The 11,326-nt window shown below is 33.5% G+C and overlaps 1 protein-coding gene across 1 annotated transcript; it reads left to right on the top strand.

The window, feature by feature from the left end:
- LOC130632067 (uncharacterized) lies at positions 1-9,751 on the top strand. Its single transcript, XM_057444447.1, has 5 exons — positions 1-116; positions 6,048-6,145; positions 6,534-7,642; positions 8,338-8,470; positions 9,001-9,751. The coding sequence occupies exons 2-5, from the start codon at positions 6,127-6,129 to the stop codon at positions 9,318-9,320; spliced, it is 1,581 nt and encodes a 526-aa protein (XP_057300430.1). The 5' UTR covers positions 1-116; positions 6,048-6,126; the 3' UTR covers positions 9,321-9,751.
- The last annotated feature ends 1,575 nt before the right edge of the window (positions 9,752-11,326 follow it).

Genomic DNA, 11,326 nt, shown 5'->3' with positions numbered 1-11,326 from the left:
ATAAGCGTATTGGCGAGATCAATGTTAACTTTCGTTGGATGTTGTATATTAGAAGGTTCATAAGTAAAACACTTTAGAAGTTACAAATGTGTTAACAGAAAGAGAAAAAAAGAGAGGTTATGTAACATAATTTTTAATACATTGATCCCAAAAAGTTTCTGCGAAAACATACTTTCGCGGAAAAGTTGACTTAAATTAATTCGCCGAAGTTCGTGATCGACCAATAGTCTGAAAGACGGAAAGTCACGTCGAAAATTTTTGGGATTTTTTTGTTTGTTTTGTCTTTTTAATGTCTTATTTTTTTATACTTTCTTTATGAAAAATAAAGAAATACAAAATATAAAAACACGTCAACATTAACATTATCTATAACTGGACTGTGTTTAGTTATTTTAGAAGTTAATTACAACCTGTTTTAATAATCTTTTTTCTCTAGTTTAGCTAATAAACATCTTATTTTTATCAAAGCTGATTGTTTGATAGTTTGCTCGTTATTTATTTGATTTTTTGCATTTTTTCATTTCTTGTGTGTTTGTGTTGATAGTATAATTCGCATATCTGAGTTGTTGTACCCAATTTAGTAATTAATGCATACATTTACACAGTATAAGTTTTGAAAGTAACCGCTATTTAAAGCGAGTACGGGGATAACTCGAACTTTTCGTAACTCGATTTTTTTTGAATTCGAACTTTTTTGAACTCCTTTGAGGTTCGAGTTGAGCGGCGGTTATTGCGTTTAATTTGATTTTTTTGCTTTAAAGTAAATGAGCATTTAAGACAGGATTTATATACAAACAAAAGTCTTGATAAAGGCACACAAAGTAGTGTCGAAGTAAAAAAAAAAAAAAAAAGAATTTAAATAAATAAATAAAAAAAAAAATTCTTAGGAAAAGAATATGAACGATTAGCGAAATCATGGATTTTTCTACGGACAAGTGTCTATAATAATAGCCATCGTCTGCCGGTTTAACAGTCGAAGCTGTAGTACTTGCTAAAAATGCGTTGTGAGCCAAACCACGGACCTTGTGATTTCAAAGCGAACTCCATAATCATAAGACCACATGCCACACGCCACACGAGGACCAAACAGTTATTCCCATGCGGCAAAACGTTCAAGTTGCCAATAGATGGTTTGTACCTTGTGCGTTTTATTGCCGAATAATGCGATGTTGTTGATGTGTGACACCCGAAACATGGCAATTTTTTTACTTTTTTTTAAATCTCTACTTGGATTCAATAGATCTTAACAAAGCAGTAAATGTGACATATTTTCTCTTTGTTGTTGCCATGGGCGAATTTTCGTAGATTATCCCATGGGCTAACGACTAGTTATTACAGCACATCACTATAATAATAGTTGTATTCTGTCTGGACAAACGAAATGCAATATCTAATCTATTTTGTCTTTTTTCTGTGTTTTTAAAAATATCTTTGCCTAATTAAAAAATTTTGTTATTTAAATGTCATGGGCTAGAAACTTTTATTGTTCCCTTGGTGTTGTTTCGTAACGTGCATGGACAATTAACATTTGTTTATTTCGTTAGTTTTAATTTCATTAAAATTAACAAATAAAATTATAATAAAAAGACGTTCGTTAAATATGAATTCAGAATTTTTACGTGAAGATATATTTTTATAAGAAGAATGTCTGAATTTTACCTGAAACTGGATGCGTATAATTTTGCTGAGATTGTTCTTATTATACTTTTAACTGCTTTGAAGTCTATTATACAGGAGAAGCCTCCTTCTTAATACGCTAAGTATTGTTGTAAATATATATTTGTGTATTTTACAATAAAACAGCCTAACAGGCAAATATCCGCCTGAATGTTCTAAAAAAATGAATGTGTTAAATAACTTTTGCCAAATAATAATACTTTAGCGCCTATAACTAGTTTACCTAGGGACGATGCCCATCGCAGAGAAATTTCATAACAGACGCATGAAGTAACGGTTTGGGGAATAAGAACTGAAATAAGGATGGCGAAACAAAGCCTTTTTGTGATGCTTGTCGCTTACCGTAAATGATCGATTAAGCCCCCACTCCCGACAAATAAGTCCCTACTCCCGAATAAGCCCCCATGAGGGCTTATTTAAATTCACAGTAACTTCAATATAGTTGACACAGGGACTGAGAAAATACTACTATAAACAATTAAATAAATGGTATTTATTTCGCAGGTCGAGGTATTAATAACACTCGTGGTTTAATACACAATTTAAAGTTAGGCGTTTTTTTTTTAACTTGTCGAACAATATATTTCTAAATATCTTGTTCCCTGTCAAAGCAACATACTTTGCTGGAACAACAAGTCTGACCTCCTTTTTTCTCTTTCCAACCATTATATTGAGATCGATTAGTGTTTGTTTTTATTATTATACTTTTAGAAAGATATGTTGTGTTTATTATAATCGTTGTTTTTAGCATACTAGATTTTTGCATAAAGCCGCCTCCCATTGACCCCCCCCCCCCCCCCCCACTCCTCCCGAATAAGCCCAATCCCCCAAAACCCATTTTGACAAATAGGCCCCGGGGGCTTAATCGATCATTTACGGTACCACGCATGAAACCACGTTAAAGTTTCGTTAATGCAAGCAACGTGTTATCACAGATTCACAATATACTGTTATCAGATATTGTTTTTGTTTTCAATTGTAAATTAAAAATTGCTAATTATAATAAGAAAGAAAAGATAAATACAATTATATTTTTATTGATATGATCATAGTGTACAGTGAGAAAAACAGGAAAAAAATCTCACTTAAAATTAACACCTTTGAACATTCTCTTTTTAGGGTTATCTGCCTCTTTTTAAAGAACTTCAAATTGAGGTTATGAAGAAGTTCAAATTAAATACGAGGTTAATGCAACGATTTACGAATATTAATTATTAAAATTGTAAACTTTTTTAACATTTTCAACCTCGTTTTTGAAATTACGAGTTGATGAGGGTTATCTGCTCGTTTCGCATAATTAATATACCTTTGAAGTTTTATGTTGTTTCTTATCTTTAAAATGGGTGAAGAGATTTGAATGCAAAGCAAAAATATGTTTTCTCTCCGTTTTAACTAACATCGTAGGTTTTTTAATAATAATTTGGAAAATATAACTTCCTTCTTATTTTATGGCTTCTGCATTTATTATTTCAAGAAACACGAGATGTCTTTAATAATCGTGCCCATGCTTTTTTATCGCCTATGATAGTCTGATGGGGAGCCATCCAGTCAGAATGTTATATGCGTAAAAGAGCCCTGGAGACGAGGTTAGTCTTTAATATGACAAATTTCATTAACTTCGTTCCCAGTATTTTCAAACACGCAAAGTGATGAGTCAAGTTTTAAATTTATTCTTTTAAACCAAAAACCTGACTATAGTAAAATAACCAAAACAAAAATATAAAAATATTGCTTTCCCTAGGTTAAGATCTAGGAACTACCACCTGCATTCCATATAAAAACACATAACAAGCAAGCAACGCGGACACGGGGTTATTAATGGACAGTAATATAAGAGCGACAAAAGAACACGCTTTTTTAATTTGCAACTAATGTTACAGAACACATGGCTTAATATGATGGATTAGGAAATGAGTCTATTAATTAATTTTTTTAATCACCTGTTATGTAATCAATACACAAACTTTGTTTTTGTTTGGAGGACTATGGTATCAAGTGTCTGTTGGCCTTGGTAAGTTGACTGTTAAATTGTATGTTATTATTGTTTATTAGTGTTGTATATTATTATTCAGTCATGAGTTTAAGAATTAATAAAGAAATAGATTTTCTGACATTTTTTGTCAAATTTATTTTGTTTTTTTTATTAAACTGTTTTTATTTTTGCGTTACAAAGCATAGTCCGACTGTGGTTACTGCTGTTGTCATTACCGCTACTGTTATTGTTGATATTATTATTTTTGTTTTCTTCTCAAGAGGTATTAACAGATTGTTTGTAATTTGTAAGATAAGAATGAGTGAATAAAGACTAACACACAATACACAAAATCCAAAATAAATAAATATTGAAAAATTAAAGCTCATTATAACAACTAATCTGATATACTAATAAAAAAAAATAATTGTATCACATGCAGAAAATTTTGCGCATCTTGACGAGTCTTATATATCAGAAGTAATGTTTTATCTTAGCCTATAGAAAGAAGGGTGAACGTGTGTACCTTAAATTCTTTTATAAGAATACAAGCTGCGGCACTCTTATAAGCGCTTTTAATAAAAGAAATACGGAAATAATAAAAAAAGGTTTAATAATTTGAGTCAGAAAATATTAATGTGGAGAAGAGTTACGTGATTGTTTATGAGGAGGTGTTGGAGATAGCTCTGTTATATCATCATTGTGAACATTCTAGCAATTTTTTACTGGATACAGTGTCAGGTTCCATCTTTTCTAAACATAGGAAGTCATGACTGATATCAGAAAAATAATTTGAATAATTATGAGCAAATACCACGTACAATTAGAACACGTGTTTGAATGTTGTGTTTACAAGATAGGCAATTACTGGAAATTATTTGTTTGTACGTGTGTATAATTGTTTGTGATATAAAATAAACACAATGAAACAGTATGCTCATTCGTGAAGTAGTCTGCATCGCGAACACCTGGTTAGAATTTTTAATGATTTTATTGCAATATTAGTTATAATTCCGTTCTTTGTGGAAAACTATACCACTCGTTAAATAAATAATTGGAATTGTGCATGGATGGGACTTCACCCCTTGTTTTCTTTTACGTTTTCAGGAATACTGCGTAAAGAAAAAACTCCTAGTCCCAGGCTTCTTCAACCTCGCCCCCCTGTTCTTTTTCTCCGCTTGATATCAGTCCCGGTATAAAAAAAGATACAACGTTGTGTTTCTTTCTCTTGCAAATATATTTTGTTACATTACAAAATTTGTAAAAATATAAACTAATATTAAAGTAGTAGAATGAGGGAGATCTTACTTTACACTGCGCATGCGTTCACGTACGGGGATGATGTTTTATTTAAAGTACCCGTTCAATATATTCTAGTCACCAGTGTTTTTGTCACCAGATAGTAAAAAGCGAACTTAGTTGTTGGTTTGTTCATATTGTGACTACCTTGTTCATTACGTGACTACCTTGTTCATTACGGGACTACCTTGTTCAAGCACTATTCAAGTATGAATCAAGTGGGGTCCGAAAACAATCTTTTGTGGTTTGATCTTAATCTCCTATGAGTCATGCTGAAGCAGACACGGAGAAGTAACTAGTTTTCTCATCCTTGTCTCCAGGACCTCTTGGCGTTTTTTATGAAGCCGCTCTAAAATTAGACAGAAAAGAAAAATGCCCTGGAATCAAGTTGCATCATTGGGTCGGCTTTTAGGGAAAAACAAAAATTACTTAGCCGTTATAAAATAGACAGTTGCATTTGGTGTAGCTTGCTAATGACCTAATTTTTCCATTGAGCATCTGTCAATCATACAAAGTTGTCTGTCAATCAAATAAGGTTGTCTGTCAATCAAATAATCGAGCTTGAACAATATCTTAAAATGCTTAACCTTACAGCGTTACTTAATGGTATATTTCTCTCAGTTCATTTCAAAACTTGTGCTTGTGTTTTTTTTTATAATACGAATTTCAACATCATCATCCGTATCATTAAGGTGGGTGTAAGGAACATGACTTTATGTTGCGATCTAGTAGAATACTCCTGTGCTGTTGTTTCTGGTTGTTTTATCTATGCTAATTTCAGAAAAGTGGAAACTTTATAATCACAACCCCTTCCTTTAATTTATGTTAATTTTTTTGAGTATTGACACTGGCTTTCAGGGGTACAACGGACTCACTTATCTCACTTATACAGTGGCCTCACTTATCTCTATCTCAAACTATTTCATATATTTTGGTGTCTGGCCGGTTTTACTTTCCCTATGTCATTTCTTTATCTAGAACTTTCTCTATCTCACACAAACCTTTTGGTTTCTTGCAGGTTCTAGAAAGTGTCTGCTAAATAAATAAATAAATTTCTCAACAAAGGAATGTTTTAATAATTCTTGTTTTTTCACTTTAGGCCAATATAGACGCTTTAGTTAAGAAAAATGTAACCCGATAAAATCGTTTCGGATTTTTAATTTAAAAAAGCATTGAACATGGAGGTTGAAATGGAAGGTACGTATGAAATCCTGATCACTAGACCATTTTATGTCTTCCCTTACATCGGGAAAATGAATTGCGTAGGGATAAATTTTACCCTTTTATTTCATGTACTTATTTATATGGAAAATTCTGAAAGTTGTTAGCGTTTTATCCGAGATTACCAAAAATAGATATAAGGCCCTGGAAATGAGGTTGATTTTTGTTATATCTTATTTATTTATATATTCGTTTATATATTCGTTTATATATTTATTTATATATTTATTTATATATTTATTTATATATTTATTTATGTATTTTTTATATATTTATTTATATATTTATTTATATATTTATTTATATATTTATTTATATATTTATTTATATATTTATTTATATATTTATTTATATATTTATTTAGTATTAATTCCGGTAGCTGTTCTGTTGATAGTGCTCATAATCGTCGTCATTATTTTAATATGTCGATATTATGTCTGCACCATGATCGGAGACAAAAAAAGAAACTATAGAAGACTAAGTATGGGCTTCTCACATAGCAAGGGTTATCCACTGATGCCGAGTTTTCCGAGCCCTGGACATACCACAGCGAGAGAACAGCAAATACCACTGGAGGATCAATTCTCAAATTCGATAGTCATACCACCTTACAGAAAACAGAGACCGTCGTTACCTAACGGAACCCTACGACATGAATCACTACCTGTTACGGACTCGGACGATGGGAAGTTTATATATTGGACCCGATCCCCAAGTTCCTCTGCTGCCAGTGGTCACGAAAGCAGTTTATCTCCTCCATTATCAGAAGTTAGCGCTGGTAGTGAAAGATCTTACCCGTCGTTAAGTAAACCGATAACCAAGCAATACAGGGACAGGTTTCGTTCTGAACCAACCTTAACAGGTTTGGGAAAATTCGAAGATATGGAAAAGCCTAAAAAACGCCGTCCTTCAAATGCTAAAAAGCCTTCACGGAAACCTTCTTCGACTTGTTTATCCGTGATAAGTCCTGCGGGGGGTCAAGTTGAATTCGGATTATATTACGATACCGAAACAAGAACTCTCGATATTACGGTCAATCAGTTACTGGATTTAACATTGCGGCCTGAAACATTTTTAAGTGTGTTAGAAGTATATGAAAAACACGAGAGGCCAAAATCGAATAAAGTTTATTTGAAGAAGAGAGCGGACGGGAGTTATGAATTGAGTGACTCCTCCAACATGGCATTTTTAGTTTATGTTACATTACTACCAAAACGAACATTTCGAAAACACACCAATGTTGTTTTTGGTACAGGAAATGTTGTATTCAATGAAAAACTTTCAATAGCTGGGTATTCTACGGAACAGTTAGCAGCATTTCAGTTATGTTTTCATGCATTATGCAAATTAGGCCGCGATGGAGAGCCAATTGTGTTGGGGGAGGTTATCATCCCATTGAAGCGTTTACAAACATCAAAATTTCTTCCGTTCGTGTCGAATCTAAAACCACCAACTGAAGTACTGGAGATTGAAGTAAGTAGCTACTACCAACCTCGTCCACAGGACTTTTTAGGTTTTCTCACATGAAATGCCCAACTTCGTCCCAGGGCTTTTTACAGCGTGAATTTTTACGTTGTTATTACTACGGCAAAAAGACGCCTAGGGACGAGGTTGGAGTTACTTATATAAATCATCTTGATAAAGGTAAATTGACAGCGGGAACGAATTTGAATAACATCAAGCAACCCTCCTCCACAGTGTAAATCCTCCACAGGCAACAACGATGGCAATCGTAAAATTTTCTATAAAACTAAGGACTTGGTGAAACCATCTACAATGGAACAGCTAGAGTAACTATCACACACACTTAAGGTTACCACGGCTTGTCAGTGATAAAAACAGAATCAATAAAATAGTCTAATTTTCTAATCTTTATAATGGTAGCCGTATTTTGTCTGTCGGCTAAGACCGGGTCGTGCTAAACTCGCACGAAATCTTCAAGCCACAAATAACAAAAGCGATATAGTTTTATCGACTTTGCTGTGACGGGCGAACTCCGTGAATTTTCTATGGGTTGACGGCTAATTTTTATTGTAAGACGTCCGTCTGCCTGTGAGCCGAAGAAAATAGATAACGACTAACAACAAAAATAAATAAACGAAAAACTTTTATTGCGACTTCGAGACTGTATACAAGTAAATCTGTAATTGCTAATGACATTTATTTAGAACTATCTGAGACCTTCAACCGACCTTGGTTATTTGGATGTGTTCATCTCATTTAACCCAATTGCACAGAAACTGGTTGTAAAGATTGTACAAGCCGTAGGACTTCCAAAAATTGGTGTCACAGGTCATCCAAGTAAGTTCACGAACACAACCTTGTCCTCAGGGCTCTTTGTTTTCCCTTACATCAGGACAAGGTTGTACATAGGAAAATATTTGAAGGGGTACGACATTCAACCTATAAAAATCTAATTGTCTAATGAATGATTGTGAAAACATGCAACTTCAAATTTGTGCTACAGATGTCACAAAAATAAGGATACTATTACTCCCATTCTATTCCTCAGCACCTTCAAAAAGAAAAAGCACTGCGAACAAACTTTTTCAATAAACATAACTGTTCTACATACGATGCATTTTTCAAAACCGGACTCGATTGTTGTACGACTTACTAACATTAACATCAAGGATTAGCGCCGAAAATAAAATATTGTTCCCAGTTTTTTTTGTCTTTTAGATAGTCTTTATACACTCGTAGCTATAGAAGCCTGTGAGAGAGGTTGATCGTTGCTCTTAGCGAGGCTCTCTGAGTCGTGAATCAGCCTTAGCGAAAAAAAAGAAGGAATGTTTTTCCCAACTTAACATAGAAACTTATTTTTATTTTAGATGTCGCTGTGAAAACGAGTTTGTATTACTGCAACAATCGAATCAACAAGAAAACAACGGGAATTAAAAAAAGGGCCCGCGACCCTGTATATAACTACACATTTGAATTTGAACTGAGTAAAGACAAGGTTCTTGACTGTGACTTATTATGTGAAGTACGTCATCACGGACCGATGTATAGAACTGTGATTGGTTATGTCACCATTGGCAGCTCTGCTGGGGGTGAAGGGGAAAAACATTGGAAATCTTTGATCGATTTTTCGTCTGATCATGAAAAGAGACACAAAATTATGGCGCATAAACCTATTGCGTTGCTATAATCTAAAAAGTTAAAACATAAATATAAATAATAAATAAATAAATAATTATGGGAATTAAAAGTAGAAAACAACAAATCAGCTGGCTGGTCTGGTTATTATATATTTTAAAACTGTTTATATTCTTTTACTTATAGTTGGTCGAGGACGGATAGCTTAAACCACAAAGTTTTTCAAACCTTTTCCTTACGACTCAAATTATAACTGTCTTTTTAGTAGCCCTTTTTTCAAGTTTTCATATTTTTTTATCAATCATTTCATTTGTTCGTCGACTTTGAATACACATTTTCTTTGATAAATATAAAAAAGAAAAAAATATGGGGGTGGGATTTTTCTATTTTATATGGTTGTAAATATGATGGCGAAAGGTGATTTTTAGATGTTATTTGAGATGGAGAAAGATGTTAATTCAGCTGTGAGCTATTTCCCTTTTCCCACAATACTTTGATTTTCCCGGATCATCCTTGTTCACCCCTGAGCCATTATTACGAGGTTGACCAAGCTAGTCACCCCAGGATTGGTTTTCTCAGGATATGTTGATCACTCAGGATACGTTGATCACCCAGGATACGTTAGGCGCCCAGAGTATTTTCTAATGCATGTTAACCATCCATGGTATCTTAGAAGGTGCTTTCAACGCATTTTTTTCCGCTGCAACAACTATGCGACATGATTGGTAAACAACACTCCACATACCTTACTATTCTACAACAATGCGACTCTTACTTAAGTTCGCATACATTCTGTTTCTGCACTAAATTTGCAAGTTTACAACAAACAACGATAAATAGTAAATATTGAAGAAAAAAGTGCGATCGACCAATTCATAACAGACAAAAAATGTAAATAAAAACAAAAATTTTTACGTTAAAAACCACACCTTACCAAATGGGTAAAAAAGTTTTGGTTCAGTTCACAAAATCGTACTCCTTATTTAGGAACGAGTTTTTACATTGCGATTTGTTTTCCCTTTAGCTAAAATTAGAAAATTACTTGAAAATCTCTCATTACTTCATAAAAAAAGAACGCACTGCGCTATTCCACCTTATGCACGATTCTAAAATTGATGATAACTTACCTTAACATAAGTCGTTGATGTGATACACTTAAATAACCAACCAACTAACCACCCGCGACCGACCGACCGACCAACAAATGTTATTAATTTCTTCTCCACAAATTTACTGTTGTCGGCACATGTGAACGTGTTTGCGTCACGGGCGGGTGCCGCTATCCGCCGGTTAGGGCAGATTTCCACTCAAAAACGAATTGGAACAGATCTAAACATGCATTTGTGATTTCTGGAATCTGATTGGCTGATAAAATCTTCCGTTTTGTTCCAAAAAGTTAAAATCATTTCAACATTTATTGTGGACAGGAACGAAAAAAAAAATAAAAAAAAATAAAAAAAATTAACATATAGCCAATCAAAGTTAAGTGCTTTTTATGTTTCGTTTCGATATGTTTTTTCTTTTGAGTGGAAGTTCACCTTTAAAGATACAAGAACGTATGAGAAGAATGTCTGCGTTGCGCAACGTCCTGAACTTACCCCAACATTATGCGTTACGAATTACGCTGTATATAGGATAGAAATACAAATGGAAGCGACTACGTGATTTATCTATCTGCAGAATCTCTCCGTATCTGGTTAAAAGAAAGTAGCACCATAAACATCAAATGTTTCCGAAGTTTGTCAGAAGTTTTAAAGACCAATTTTATGGATAAAGATGAAAGAAATTTGCTGGACATTTCCAGATTCAAGGATTTGATTATAATTTTTGATATGCCAATATGCGTTTTTTCGATACCTTCAAACTTACGAATTTTCTAACGCGATATATTTACTTTCTACTTTTTCTCTAGATGTCATGTTTGCATTTGGGAGTTTTCTTGCTTTTGTGAAACATTTTTCTTACCATTGAAGGTCAAGATTTTTACTCCTTTAATGTGACCATAACAAGCAATATATTATTCTTTTTCAGTCTTATTTCCACTATCTGTTAGTAGCT

The sequence above is a fragment of the Hydractinia symbiolongicarpus genome, chromosome 1 (genome assembly GCF_029227915.1).
Source record: "Hydractinia symbiolongicarpus strain clone_291-10 chromosome 1, HSymV2.1, whole genome shotgun sequence".
NCBI lineage: Eukaryota > Metazoa > Cnidaria > Hydrozoa > Anthoathecata > Hydractiniidae > Hydractinia > Hydractinia symbiolongicarpus.
The sequence above is the reverse complement of the archived record's forward strand: the minus strand, read 5'-3'. Positions and strand labels throughout refer to the sequence as shown.

Excerpts from the sequence above, each read along its gene's own strand:
- LOC130632067 (XM_057444447.1), top strand. Across the intron at positions 7,643-8,337 it reads CTGAAGTACTGGAGATTGAA|AACTATCTGAGACCTTCAAC; the intron begins GTAAGTAGCTAC and ends ACATTTATTTAG. Across the intron at positions 8,471-9,000 it reads TGGTGTCACAGGTCATCCAA|ATGTCGCTGTGAAAACGAGT; the intron begins GTAAGTTCACGA and ends TTTTTATTTTAG.